This window comes from Phoca vitulina, unplaced genomic scaffold (assembly GCF_004348235.1).
Source record: "Phoca vitulina isolate PV1807 unplaced genomic scaffold, GSC_HSeal_1.0 scaffold2, whole genome shotgun sequence".
Taxonomy (NCBI): Eukaryota; Metazoa; Chordata; class Mammalia; order Carnivora; family Phocidae; genus Phoca; species Phoca vitulina.
The window spans coordinates 47,172,415-47,188,133 of record NW_022589705.1 but is presented as its reverse complement, the minus strand read 5'-3'; the positions used below and the strand labels follow the sequence as shown (position 1 = coordinate 47,188,133).

Here is a 15,719-nt window from a genome sequence, read left to right as displayed (position 1 = left end):
ACTTTTCAAATGAAGAGAGCTTGGACTTGGTAAACTCAAGCTAAGTCATCTTAGCTTTGCTGTGAAAGAGCTATCAAATGGTATCTCTCTGTTCAGATTGCTTGAATCACTTAGGCTGTAAATATGGTCCAAGAACAAAGTTAGACAAATACTAGGACCACATTTTACCTCTCGATAATCAACATTTTGGCTCTTAAGTGTGAGTTATTTGTTCAGTGAAAGTGGTTTAACACAAACTTGAACAATTTTTGGCATTTTTTTTAACATTATGTTTTACTAATTTAGTGTATGAAAATGATGATCAGCTCCTGTGGGACCCTGAGTACTTACCGGAAGATAAAGTGATTGTATTTCTTAAGGATGCATCTAGAAGAACAGGTGATGAGAAAGGTGTAGAAGCAATTCCTGAAGGATCTCACATAAAAGACAATGAACAGGTACATGAGTAAGAAGTAACTGTTTCATTATGGAATGAATAAGTCGTGGGGAGGAAAGGTACAGCATAGGGAATATAGTCAGTGGTATTGTGATAGCCTTGTATGGTGACCCCTGTGGTGAGCATAGCATAACGTGTACAGTTGTCCAGTCACTATGTTGTACACCTGGAGCTAATGTAATACAGTTCTATACTATATAGTTCAGTTTTAAAAAAGAAATAAAAGTTTTCCCAAAATAAACTAACCATATATATTTTTATATATTTACATTTATAGATGTAAATGCTGTCACATTCTCTGTTATTATTCTAGCCACCAAAATTCCTATACTGTCATCACAGGGAATCTGAAAAAGCTTGCATACACACTTGCTTCATTACTATGATTTCAGCTAAAATAAACAAAAATGGTATCTCATTTTTGCCTGTATATCCTTCTTACTAGGATTTTTGAAGTTCCTTTGGCTATCCCTAAGACCGTATAGGTATCATCAGCTAGGGAATACACACCTGGAATGAGTTACCGGGGATATAGCAGACCAGTGCCTACTGTGAACCTAATAACAGCATTATCTTTTTTTTTTTTTAACCTTTTTTCATCAATGCTTTTCTTTCTGATTTGTTTAAAATTAGAATAGGAACCACAAAAAGCCAAAAAGAAGGGTTTTGTGATTTTTATAAAATAGTTTTTTTCATTTTTGTTTCTGAGGTACTGTGGCTTCCAAGTTAGAGTATTTGCTTATCCTGTTTCCTAAGTATTTAGAAGCATTAATTACCAGGATTGAATTTGTTGTTCTTTAGTGCTCTCTGTGTTTCATTCACTAGAATTATTTGTCTTCCAGAAATGATGAAAAGAAATACTGGATTCAGGAAAAGCTTTTACTTTTTTAAGAAATTGTAGCCTTGAACTTTTCATAGTCTGGGTCACATACTGATGGCTTTTATTTTTCTAGGCATTATATGAGTTGGTTAAATGCAATTTTGACACAGAAGAAGCATTGAGAAGATTAAGATTTAATGTAAAAGCGGCTAGAGGTAAACGTAAATAATGCATTTTTGTTTTCATGACTTAGCAGAAAATAAGCTTAAGATCTTCAGTCTACGTAGGTATATCCTAAGTTTAATAATAATACTGATCTTTCTGAAATCAGTAAATATTTGCTGAATAATAAATAACTTGTAACTTGTTAAATAACTTGTATATAACACAAGCATTATGGGAAATGGGATTAAGGCTGTTTGTTCTTTATGGGAAAATAAGGCAATTAAAATAAAAATACATGATGCCTTTCAATTTCAAGGCATTTTTATTAAATATTTTCTTATTTGATCTTATTAATAATAGCCCTATGAACTCTGGAGTGTGACAATTGTTACTTTCAAAAATGATGAGACTGAGGTCTCTGAAGTACCTTTGCTGGGGCAAACATAATTTATAAGCAATGAAGTCATAACTAAAATAAATCCAGTTTTTTGTTTTTTTACTCTAAACTGGCTCCCACCCTGCTTCACTAAGAACACTATTTATATAACATTACATAGCAAACAAGATACTTATTCATTCAACAAAAATTGGAGGACCTGCTGAGTTCTGAGGACATAATTGTAAACAGAGTCCTGCCCTTGTGGTGCTTAGAGGCTAGGTAAGGGAAGCTGAAAAATAGTTACGAGTTCTTCCAAGGAGAATTAGAGGGTATACTTCAAATTTATTGCAGTAGGACTTAACCTAATTTGGGGAAAGAGTGAGGCTGTTAGGGAAAGTTTATAGAACAAAGTGATATTTTTGCTAGAATGTAAACAAATTAGCTAGGTGAAAAGGGGGTGAGGCAGAAAATGATTTTAGACAAAGGGAACAGCATCACAAAATCTAAAGTGAGAAAGAACATAGTGAATTTAAGGAACTGAAAGGTGGCTAAGTATAGTTAGATCATAAAGGAGAAAGTGGTCCAAGGTAAGGTTGAAGAATTAGGGACCAAATCATCCAAAATTTTATTAAATACAGAATTTTTGTCACTTCATCCTTTGCAGCCATCAATAATAGAGCTCAGGAGTAAAATACTTCCCTTATTGTTATTAGAAACTTACATTTTTATTTATAACTGTTTATATGCAATATTTAGGGGAAAATTGCTTTAATAGTTTTCTCCCTCATTTTGTCAGAGGAATTATCTGTTTGGACAGAAGAAGAGTGTAGAAATTTTGAACAAGGGCTAAAGGCCTATGGAAAGGATTTTCATTTGATTCAGGCTAATAAAGTAAGTAATGATAATGTTTTCTCTTTTATAAAAAGATAATTAGTTAACCCAGATCATCTTATATCTTTATTACTTTCAAATGTTAATGGTTCTATAATGTTTTAATATATTGATTTTTAGGGAATTATAAACTTGCCAAGATTTTCTGGGATCTATTTAGCAAGTGACTGTTTTCAGTGCATGGTATTAGGAGCCTTTAAGTTTGGACTGATTTGCAGATATGTTAATCAACTTCTGGGTGGGATGTGTGTATACAATGTAATTAATTAAGGCTTTTTTCCACAAACTTGTGACAGATTTTTTAAAGGACTGGTCTTTAAAATAATCTTGAAACTTCAAAATGTTTTTAACATGACATTATTTACAATTAAACTATCTCTACATTTATTTAAGTCTAAAATCAGATACTTAATATTTAATTTGGCTTTAATTAAAATTTAATTTTCCAGAAGAATATCTCAGTAAATCAGCTTTATTATACATTATAATTTTATAATTTGACAATTTTATTTTACATGATTCGTTTATTCCATATTAATAATATCAATTTTACAGTGTCATTGTATACCCAAAAGAACTTCATAATTACTTCCAGATTTATTTTTAGGTTTAATTCTCTTAAAACTAAAATCAGGTTAGATTTTTAATAGGAACTATACAATTATATAGAATAGAAAAATGTGTTGTTTCTGTGGGAAATTAGGATGTGCAAAATTAAAATCTCAGAGTTTAAATGGAGGAAATGAAGCAATTTCTAGGTTTATAAAAATAACACATTTTTGCAAAAAGAAATGACAGGGAGTGTGGCTTTACGTTTCCTTAAAGATAGCATCTGAGTTTCGAGTGATGACTTGTCTTGGATGGTGTTCATTGAGTTCTAAATAGTCTGTCACCACATTCTTCTTTTTATACTTCTGGATGTGATTGGTGTCCACTTAATTTGTTTCAATATTTTATGTTCTGTAAATAGTTGCTTATAAATCCTGTGAATTTATTTTTCTTAATTTTGTTGTGCATTAACTAGTTTATTTATTTATTTATTTTGAGAGAGCGAGAGTAGGGGTGGGGGAGCAGAGAGAGAGAATCTTAAGTAGGCTCCACACCCAGTGCGGAGCTTGACATGGTGCTCGATCCCACGACCCCGAGATCATGAGCTGAGCTGAAATCAAGAGTCGGATGGTCAATCAACTGAGTGACTCAGATGCCCCTAACTAGTTTACTCTTGATTATCTTGTTGCATTTTGGTATTTGACATCAGACATAACTACTAATAAGAAATTTTGAGTCTTAGAATTGGTGTCAAAAATAGATCCTACCCCTTAATGTTGTGTCCAAATCATCTGATTACCTCCAGCATAGGGAATATTCTGTGAAAGGAGTGCATTATACTAATGACTAGACATGTATGTTTCTGATTGTAAAAAACAAAAAAATAAATTGTTTCATGGTTGAATAGAGCAACATTTTGGGATGAGTGTTTTCTAGCATTCCTGCTTGGATTAAAACACTATATTAACCAAACCATGCTGGATTATCTATGGAGGGGACTCCTAGAGTGATAAGCTAGTATGATAGCTAGCAGCAGCAAGGAATCCCTTTTTTTTAGGGAGTAAGAACTTAATAGGTAACTTGAAACAACTAGCCAAAAAAGTCTTTAATGTAATTTTGAAAACAAGACCTTTATTTCTTAAAATATTTGGGATGGTGATATTTCAGTCTTACAGAACTCAATTGACCTGTCTGTACCAATATACTAGTTACAGTGAACAAAAAGAGGACAGTTATTCCTTAAGAAAGAGAATGGTCCAGTGAAAACATTGACTGTTTTTATATCTGGAATTGAAGTTTGGAACTTAATCATGAGTTCTAGGCTTACTTTATTAAAGATTTTTCATAAAATTGTTAACATTGCATGCCCCAAAATATCTCCAATTTTTGCTTTCAGTAAAGTACAGTTGACTTGGCTTATGTCTATATAGAAATAAGATTCTAAAGGCAAAAAAAGAGCTTGAGATTATTTAAAAAAACAAAAAACTTGATAGCTTTCAGTCTTAGAGCAAGATGGGCCAAATATGTAAAGTGCAAGCATAAGGGAAGAAAGAAAATGTATGTCAAGTAGTGAAATGAGGATATCATCAAATCGACTTTATAGGTGCAATCAGTCCGACAGGATACCTCCTTCAAGATTAGAAATTTATGGGTTTATGGGTTTAAAGCAATGTGGTCTTACATCCCAACACTCATGCAGATAGCTTTTTTTCTTTTAAACTCCCAGTACTTTATTATATATATCAACCCTACCACAGCTCTCCAAGCTAAGTAGCAAAAAGAGCAAGTTGTCCACATCATTTGCCAGTCCCATTGGTGCTGACCGTTTATGGAAGGGGAATCATTCATTCACACAAATAGAGCACAGTTACTGGGGTAACTTAGTGAACAACGAATTAGAATTGGCATTATTATAATACTTTTCAACTCACTGTGGAATATTCTCAGCCTTTCTAGAAAATAAAATAACTGAGTCTGGATCACCAGTGGGACTACTAAGAGAATCTTTTAAATGGGAATTTAAAGGTAGACTCCCTAGGTCTAGGGTACCCTAGGTCACAGGGTACCCTAGGTACCCTGTGAGTAAAAGTATTTGCAAACTGTTTATAACATTAATTTTAGCTCAAATGCCACTTCCAGGTATTTTGAATAGAGGAGTGTTTATAGTAAATTAAGATGATAGTTTTTTAAAAAGTGTAACGCTAAATATCTGAAGATTTGTTGCCAGTGTATTATTTCTCTCAATGGGAGTTTGGAAAGAGTGGTTTTTAACAAAGCTGCTGCAGTGTTGTATTTTATACAATGTATTATATATTACTTAAGGTACATACAAATTTATTTTCAGACTTCAGATATTTTTCATGAAATAACTCCTTTAAGGAAGAGATGATTCTTAAAAACAAGTGTTTTGTTTCTTACAGGTTCGAACAAGGTCAGTTGGTGAATGTGTAGCATTCTATTATATGTGGAAAAAATCTGAACGTTACGATTTCTTTGCTCAGCAAACACGATTTGGAAAAAAGAAATATAATCTTCATCCTGGTGTAACGTGAGTTTATTTTTTTTGTTGAGTCATATATTTTTGCTCTTGAATTTTTTCTTGAGAAAATTGTCATTTTTAGTATCTTCATTTTCCAGTAGGATAGAAGTTTACATTAGTTTAAATTTATCCACTTACAGACATATTTTCATAGGGCATTTAGACTTTTCAGTGTCTTATGAAACATAAACTACAATTCATATTGCTTGAGACAATAAATAACTCAAAGCAAATATTAGAGTATGTTTCCAGGAAAGGAAATGGATCATAACAGCTGTTAAAGCATGTTTTTGTTAATTTCTGTTCCATTCAGTATAAGCACATAGTTTTAATCTAATAATACTGTGAGCACAGTGAGAATAGGAAAAAGACTCTTTTCAAAAGCTATATGGTATGCCTAATAGAGGCCCTTTAAAAAGGAATGGAAATTAGTATTTTTCTTTGTCCCGTCTACTTTTGATCCCAGGAACCAAAATAAGATTTGGGTATAGATGATATAGAAGGGAAAAGACATAGAGATAATAAGTCAGGTCAAATTTCATTTTCTTTTTTGTTACACAGTTTTTTAAAGAGGAAAGAATATGTCCATGGTGACTTCCCTTTTCCCAGATTTCCTGAAACCTTTCCCCTAACAGAAATATTTAATAATTAGTCCTGCAACTTTAGCTTACTCCCAGTGAAATAGGGAGTATGAGTTGTTATTATATGTAGTCTTCATGCAAAATGCTGCCTGTACCAGTCACCATGCACCAAAATCTCTTAGCCTCATTCAGTCTAGCTTTGGAAAAAAACTGTCCCTGCTGCCACTGGTAATTTGTTACTTAAGTACATAGAGTATTGAATGAACTTTTCGTCTCTCGTTGAGTTGCTCTAAGATGCTGGAATTAAACTTTACCATTCTATCCTTGATTATTTTCTGCTTTTTACAGAATAAAAATAATGCTAAGTTGTAACTTCATTTGGTCAGTGTGTACCAGTAAAGTTCTTAGGGTTGGCCAAATAACTGCCTTTGAAAGAAGTGCTTATATGCATATTTGATTGTGCTTTGCAAACTCCTAGGCTAGACTGTTTCTTGGTCATGTTCATTTACAGGTGTCTCTGCTGGTCACTTTCCTGGAGGATTAAACACTCTAAAATCCAAAGCAAAATTATCTAAAAGGGAATAAATGGGTATGATTGCCCTTGGAAATCATGGGACATTGGACTCTGTGCTTCATCCCCCATTATTCAAAGCTCATGATGGCTAGAGTAGAATTTCATACATAGTATTCCAAATTTTATCTAATTGCTTAATGTTATAAATTTATAGTTAATTTTTTTCTTGGTGATTTATTGGTAATATTGAGGTATAATGATGTAGAACTAGATACAGTGATCTAGTCTTCAGAGTATATCTTAAAATAGTCAGTTTTCAAGCTATTCTATAGGGAAAAGCAATAGTAACATCTTTCATTTTTTTCACCCATTTCAGAAATAATGTTCACACACGAACTACAGGCAATCTGTCGTCACCAGCAGTAAGAACATAAGAATTGCCATGCTGGGTCAGACCCATGGTCCATCCAGTTTTCTCTTTCAGAAAGCATCACCAAGGGAAGTGTTGTGGGCTGGCTTAGTTGGTCCTCTGTGCTGTCAAGCTCAACAGGTTAGGTAGGGATGTGCTGCCAAACATTTGAGTTTCTCTGATAATCTCCATAGCTTCTGGAAACTTTTTGAAGATCCTTATATCTGTAACCTTGATTCCTCTTAAGGTTAAGTATTCAGTAGGTGGAGTAGCTGCAGTTACCGTATTATCTCTTTTCTCATGCTTTAAGATTTTTACAGTGGTCCCCTGGTATAATGGTAGGAAGTGAACAAATGTGTTTTTGTCCCCCTAGGCGAGAATATGGTGGTTTTTGTAGGCTTCAGTTATATCCCCTGTAGGTGTTTCATAAAGTTGTTTTTTTTTTTTTAACTGACAGAACTGTAATGTTTTATTCCTATTTATCCCTTTTAGCTGTGCTACATCTTCTATAAGAAGCTGTGACCAGACTATAATTATTGCCCAAACAGGGAGAAATTGTGGTTTTCTATAAGCATGGAGATTCTTTTCAGTTTGCTTTCAGGACCTCCTTTTGTTTTTAGTTGCACTTCCAGTGCACAAAACATTAAGTTATTATTATAAGACAGAAATTTGAGTTTTTTCATCTTCCTTTTTTAGTCAAAATCCATAGTTAGAGCACACTATCCTGAAAGTTATTTGTTCATTTTTTTGTTACATTTTTACATTCCATTTGTTCACCAGAATGAAGCACATTTGCCATTTTTATGCTTTATAAACAACCTTTGCAAAGATCTTCCTGCAGATTTTCTCTAGTCACTACCTGGAAGAACTGGTAGCCATATGCAAATTAGAGACTTTACTGTAACAGCCTTGCAGATAATTTTTTTTTTTAAAGTAAAAGTTAACCCATCATAACTCTGGTTATCTGAATGCTACTCCGACCTCCTGGATGGCCCACCTGACTCTTCTTCCTTACTCATTGTGGATGCCATTAATCCTTAAGAAATGATAATTCTTTTACAATATCATTGCAGTATCTAGTCAATTCTAGCTTCCTTTGCTTGGCTTTTCACATCCTCCATTATCCATCCCTACCATACCAAATTTATTTCCAACAATTCCTCATCATGTATCATCTGTTCTTATTAGTCCTAGCCTCCGAAATTCCTTTGCATTCATACTCATTTGTATTTCCGTGTGCTTCAAATTTGTTACATAATTGTTCTGGAATTATGATAAATGGCATAAAGCTGGAGGGGGGACTAAAACACCATTTAATTCTATTCATAGGCAAGGAAAATAAGGCCTAGAATGGTAAATTGATTAGCTCATGGTTATATACATTTCTTCGATAGGTGTTTTGTACCTCAGACTGTTGAAAGCTTCAAGTCCCTATATTTATTATATCTTCATATCCCAGGGGACAGTGTGATCATGTAGTTTGATATTATAGCTACAGTGAATAGTCTGTTGTAGACTATTGCCACACTTTGAGTAAAATCCTAAGCCTTTCCACTGTTTCCTTCTTACACACATTCTTACTTGCTGAGAAATTCTCAGGATTTGTCTTAGTATTTCTATTACAGTTATTCTGAGGGAATTTTAAAGTAATGGCTTTATGTTTTTTTTTGAGCTTCTATTCTGTGCCATGCACAACTTAGGCACAGGTGGTTCAGTGGTGAACAAAAAGACAAATTCCTGCCTTTGGGGCATGAGTCCAGCACTGGTATCAGCAGACTTTCTCCGTAAAGAGCTAGAGTAAATATTTTCGGCTTTGGGGGCCTTTGGTTCTCTTGCAACCACCCAGCTCTGCTGTTGTGCAAAAGCAGTCATAGATACTATGTAAATGAGTGGATGTGGCTATGTCCCATCAAAATACTACTCACAAAACCGGTGGCCAGCCCACAAGCCATAGTTTGCTGACCTTTATTCTAATGACTTAATAGCACTTCATAGTTTACAAAAACACTTTCCTGCACACATCTTGTGCAGCAACTCTGTGTGGTAGATACATACATGATGTTCTAGGTAAAGACACTAAACCTCAGAGATAAGTGTTTTAGCCCAGCTCTTCTAACCCCAACCCAAAGTCACTTAATACAGCGGCCTCCCATGCCATATAGTTCAGGAATAACTTAGGGAAGAAGTGAGTTCACCTCTAATGGTATGCTGGCAGACAAAGCCAGCAGATAAGCTCAGGAACTTAGCCTTTTATAGCTCACATCTAGCAGAAAGGTAATACAGAAGATACCCGGGAAAGTTCAGGGAAGTGATTCATTGGTAGGCCCTAATTTGTCTTCCAGGTATTGCTATAGCCATCACATAGTCTTTAGGAGCTTTAAAATTTCAGTCTTTCTTTGTGCAGAAATTCTTCTGTACTCCTGATTGGTACCATCCCTCTCTTCACTTACAGAACCACTGATTTTAATTGGGCCACTCTGAGCACTTGCCTATAGTTTTAAAAGTTTTAAAACTTCCTATAGGTATCTAAAATTTGCTGGTTTAAAGCCCTTATACATTTTTCCAACAAACATGTAACCAAAAGGAGCTTTCCATTTAAATGTTCAGATCCTGGTGGGGTAGATGAGGCACTGGAATGAATGTAAGTGAAAATTAGGACATATTTAATAAAGCCTTCTAAATTTAACCTCAATTTTAATTTTCAGCTTTTTTTAATGTAAGAAAATAACTTTTATTTCACTTAATTTTAAGGGATTATATGGATCGTCTTCTAGATGAAAGTGAAAGTGCTGCATCTAGTCGAGCACCGTCCCCTCCCCCAACTGCCTCAAACAGTAGTAACAGCCAGTCTGAGAAAGAAGATGGCACTATCAGCAATAGTAATCAGAATGGTAAGCAACTAGAGAAGTACTTTGGTTTGTTCATGATGAAGGGCACTCTTCTTTTAGTAGCCCAGGCAATTCAGTTTTGGTTTGTATTAAACTTCCAATGCAGAAGTTGTAAAAATAGTAATTATAAATACCCACAGAACGAATATACATAATAACCAGCATACATACATACTAACACAGAATACAGATTGGAAAGAATTCCTGTTGACATCACTAAAAACTAAGTTTAATAAAAATAAACCATCAATAGTGACCATTTCTTTTAAGGAATTTATTCTTTTTGAGTAGCATTGATTTTCTTCATCAGTTGGGATGCTTGGATAGAATTTTCTTGTTAACTCTTAGACCAAAACACCAGCCATTTAGCCATTTCACATCAGAAGTACACAGGTATTTATGAAATACTTTGAAAGCTGTAACACTTTATCAGGAAAGTGCTTTAAGCATTTGGTGAAAAGAAGTAGATAATAAGGGCATGGTTTTGAATAGTTTTCTGATAGCATAATAACCTTGAAGGATGAGAAAAGATAAAGCACGTGTCAGGCTCTGCATTAAAACTGTACAGAAACATTTCTATTTTTATTTCCGTGAGAAAGAAGCAAATGACATTCCATTATGTTTGAGATTCAGGTAATGTTCTTGTTTAAAATATACAGTGGACCAAAGATCATTGTGCTGGTAAGACCTAGTCAGAGAATTATTTTGATTTCTGCTTTAATTAAAATGGTCTTCCTAAGTAAGACAGTTGCCAAGCAGAGACTAATAAAGCCTTTCACTCCTCTAAAAGAGGAAACTAGTGAATTAGAGATAAGTTCTGCACCTGCATTCTGATATAACAGTCTTAAGGGAGGGCCAGTGGAGAGCTAAGCTCCCCAACAGAAGTTAGAAGAACACTGAACGATTATCCCTTATTCTGACCTTTGGTCTCACACTGGCACTGCTGGAGTGAATATACTTTGTTCATTTGATGACCCCTCTCTATTCCTTCACTACTTCCCCCTAAGAACAAGCCAGACAAACAAAAAAAGAGGGCTCAGCAGCCATTTTTTGGTTCTAAACAGGTTTGAGGGCATGTTGTTTAATGCTATCCTGAAGTAGAGTAAGAAGCTAAGAGTCTGACCTTTCGACTGAGGCAAGAAGCTCAGGGACGCATACAGTTGATACTGCTTTCCCTGTGTGCTCATGATACCAAATTGTTTCTCTTTTTTTGTTTTCTTTTTTAACCATTTGATGAGAATATGAAGTTAACCTAAGGAGGTGTTTATAAATTACTTATAAATTATTCAGTATCCCAGAAGCCATTCACCTAGGTACCCATAATCAAGATTCCCAGGTTTTTCAAGGAAAGGAAGGAATTCTCCAGTGTGATTTTATTTCTTTCGTAAGGGGCTTAGTGTCTTGAAATCTTATTTTTTACCTACTCACAGTGGTCACATAGCTCTTTGGGCTTACTATAACAGTATCATTTCTTCTGCATCGTGATGCACAATCCCCATATGCATTTATGATTTGAGTGCACTTTTGAGTTGGGGACATAGAATATTTTCTTTGACCCAAATGTAGTATTTGAGGCTCATCCTTTATCCTTATTTAATAATTAAATTAAAATTTAATTATCTCCAGTGGCACATTCTGTATTTACATTAAGTATCCAAAATGTCTAGTTCATTTTGCAGTCAACTCTAACGTGCCTTTTTTACTGTAACTTGTAGTAAATAATTATTCTCTTTTCTCACCTGTTACGGAGGAATTTGTGTTTGCTTTTATGACTTTCAAATGTATGTTTGGACAGTGCAAGCATTAATTTTTTAACATTGTGACAGATTATTTAAATCTATTTAGATAAATATAATGTGTGATCTTTACCCTTAAAGCACAATACCCAGGGTTTACTTACATTAAGAATAAAAGTCATGTCATTTTATATGGCAGTAGAAAACTCAAGCTTCTAACGAATGTCAATTTTTTTTTATATAGTTTTAGAAAGTTATTACCATTTTGCTAATTTGTGTGTATCTTTGCTTTAATTTAGCTTATTTAGACTACTGGACCCAGTGCTTATTTGTTGTTACATAACACCAACATGCTCCTAATATATGCCAGAATCTATTCTCTTAATTCTTTATATTTATTAACTTACTTAATTTTCATAGCGAGCCTGTAAGTTAAGTCTCTTATTACCCTCATTGTATATGTAATGAAACTGAGGTACAAAGAATGTAAGTAACTTTTGCCCAGGGTGACACAGTTACTCAGTAAATAGAGCCAGAGTTCAGACCATATGTACATACAGATTTGACACCTCTCATCCTTGATGAAAAGCTGTTTTACAATAGCTGTTTTAGAATAGTTGACAAAGTTAGCTTTTTAATACTAGCAGTTTCACTTATGTTTCTTCCAATGTAGGGGTGTCATCTAATGGACCAGGTGAAATGTTGAACAAAGAAGAAATCAAAGTTGAAGGGTTACACGTTAATGGACCAACAGGTGGAAATAAGAGACCACTTCATGCAGACATGGATACTAATGGTTATGAAACCGATAACCTTACCACTGACCCAAAACTTGCCCATATGACTGCAAGAAATGAAAATGATTTTGATGAAAAAAGTGAGAGACCTGCCAAAAGGCGAAGGGTAAACAGCAATGGAAAAGAAAGTCCAGGTTCTTCTGAATTTTTCCAAGAAGCAATGTCACATGGAAAATTTGAAGAACTTGAAAACACAGATGACTAAATTTTAGACTTGTTTTACTTTCTTTGGAGTAAAATCTGGTGTGACTAAAATTTTCAGGGTTGATGGGTTACCTTAAAAAGTTGATTTCCTTGAAGCAGTTGGTTAAAATTTTGAAAATTTGAATTGAGTCCTAACTTTAGTAAATAAGATTTCATAATTCTGCCCTTTGTAGACTTTTTACTTTAAAAGTGTAAAGACCCTGTTAAGGATAAAACAAATAGTTTAGTAAATTTGAATGAACTACAGAACTATCTGTACCTTCTCATTTGATGTATTAATCTTAAAAGCTCACTACAGGTACTTTTTGCTTAGTTTTTGGTAGAGAAGAAAAAACCACGTTCAAATTTCTGTTTAACACCAGTTTTTCTGAGTTTCTTGAGATGTCTTTATCTTTTATAAGAGACATTTTTCTCTCCATACAAATTGAGTGTCATTATTAAGGAAACCCTTATGAATCCTGAAAGTTATGCTAGCATGATTTTTTTATATATAGAAGTTTAAAAATAAACCAAGTCAGGTTTGTATATGTAAAATTGTTGACATCAATGATGTCTTTCCATATTCTTATCTGGGCTTAAGAAATACATTCTGTATTTTTCCAGATTCTTTGTAGCCTTTGAAAGATTTTTACAGTACATATGTCTTGACTGAGCTGTCCTTTCTTAATACAAAAGCTTGTATAATTTTCTTAACTTGTACAGTTGGTAAACTTTTATGAGAGGAATTGATATTCTGAGTCTGTCAGCTTTCATTTTATTTTGCTAAGGTTTTTCTAATGAATTTTTAAGTGTTTGTGTAGTAACTAAGTCATGTTTCTTATACAGGTGGTAAAAGCATTCATAAAGGATTGTGAAAATTTGTTTTTTCAAATTTCTACTTAAGGACAAATAGTTTGAGAATTTTGAAGTTAAGCATGATATCTAGATTGCATAGTTTGTTTTGCGTTTGCTATAATTTTCAAAATTATTTTTGAAGCAAGACAAAAGTTTAATGTTGGTTTAAGTGCTTCAATATATCATGCTGACCAGAATCCTGTTCGGTTATTTTTATATGCATTATAAAATTTCCCATTTTTGCATTAACTAAACAGGGGAAAAGGTCAAGCAATATTTAGATGTTGGCGCACACAAGGAGTTCGCAGATAACAATATTGGTTTTATGAGGAAAAAGTGATGTTCCAAAATGAAAATAAGATGTATAACCATTGCTCTGTGTGATTACAAATAGGACCATCCATTTGCATAGCCTTGCAAGAGTGCCATTTTATTTTTAGTGCAAAATTCTTGTTAAAAATGTAGTTTTATACAGCTGATAGACCAACCTATATCCAAACTTTTATAAAAGATTATTAACTATTCTTGTTTTTTCACACAGGCATACCCCAAATGCTTACACTGATTCATTTTCAGCCATCAGTTCAAGAGCTAATGCCTTTTTAAAATAAATCTTCTGTGGTCTTGTTTTTAATGGCTCAACTGTTTTATGCAATTGAGTAAAGGTTTGCACTGAGAAGTTATGGTTTAGGCCTTACCCCATGAAGTATTACTATTAACATATGTTCAGTCTGCTTCCTTCCACCAATGTGAACAACTCTTTTCCCCAAACAGTGTTAAAAAGCCACTTTACAACGCTTGACTTCATTTAATGCACATTCACTGTTATATACATATCTGAGTAAATCAAAGTTTTGGGTGGAAGTGTTGAGAAGCGTGAATTTTTTGTTGCTTTTGTTTTGTTTTACCTACAACATTAATTTATCCAGAATGGCAGCTTTAGCATATGGTCACAATCCATTTTCTAAATCAGTTTTTATTACATGAATCCAAAGTATCCTAGCTCTTTGTCAAAGATGATCTATAGAAGTGTTTCAAATGAAGAGTGATGCTGTACTTTTTAAGTTGTTGCAATATTAGAGATGCTATTTTCACCTTTTTTTCAAGATGCATTTTGTTTGCAGGTTTGTGAAGTTCTTGGAAACTAATACTACAGGAACGTTTTTAGTACATTCTCAGGCATGTCTGCAAATATGGCACATGTACACATGTTAGGAAATTTTACTTTTCTTAATCTTATCTTTTTAAAGTATGCCTAATGAAAGACATTCCACTATTATAATACATAATGCTCAGCTTTTCGTGAACAAATATTTAATTGTATTTTGTGTTTATACAGGTATTTCACACACTTTGTTCTTCATAATGCAGCCACTATAAATACATCATTGCACTACTTTAAAATTTTTAGTAATATCATGAATTTAATTTGCTTTAAGATTTAGTACATTTCATAACTCTTGAACTCTTAACAAACTGCATTGGGAAAAGAAGCCTTTGTTAATAGTTACTTAGTTTCCCCCATCCCATACCCACCCTCAGCAAAGCACCATTATTTTCATCTGAAATGGTATTCTGTTTTATAATGTGTTTTCAAATAGAGTTCAGAATCTGCAACTCAGTTCAACACAAGTGTGTTGAGCTTTAAAATGTATTTGAATATTTAAATAGGCATTTAAAATTATGAATTAGATGTTTTTAAATTTATGCATAGTAATTTTGCACTGTAAAATAATTCCTTTTCCCATTCCCTGTCTGCCATTCTGAATATGCTTATTAAAATATTTTTTTAAACATACTTGTCTACGTAATACCGTGTGAATGATTTTCATTAGCTTGATTCACTAGGTTTTACTTAACAGATTTTAAGTTTGTATAATACATACTGTTCACAATGCAAATATGTATAATCTCTGTTCCTTCTTCTCCTAGATATGTCACATGAACTAGTGTTTGAGTGGCTTCTGGTCCCTTTGA

At 33.6% G+C, this 15,719-nt stretch overlaps 1 protein-coding gene across 20 annotated transcripts in view; it reads left to right on the top strand.

Annotated features, from left to right (window-relative positions):
• Positions 1 to 15,235, top strand: part of MIER1 (MIER1 transcriptional regulator) — a 65,998-nt gene extending 50,763 nt beyond the window's left edge. For all 20 annotated transcript variants that reach the window (XM_032426586.1, XM_032426604.1, XM_032426575.1 and 17 more), the window contains 6 exons: positions 286 to 437; positions 1,390 to 1,471; positions 2,597 to 2,691; positions 5,661 to 5,788; positions 10,035 to 10,174; positions 12,581 to 15,235. In XM_032426586.1, the coding sequence (XP_032282477.1) occupies positions 286 to 437; positions 1,390 to 1,471; positions 2,597 to 2,691; positions 5,661 to 5,788; positions 10,035 to 10,174; positions 12,581 to 12,909 (926 nt within the window). In that variant the 3' untranslated portion in view covers positions 12,910 to 15,235. The remainder of the gene's footprint in view (positions 1 to 285; positions 438 to 1,389; positions 1,472 to 2,596; positions 2,692 to 5,660; positions 5,789 to 10,034; positions 10,175 to 12,580) is intronic.
• The last annotated feature ends 484 nt before the right edge of the window (positions 15,236 to 15,719 follow it).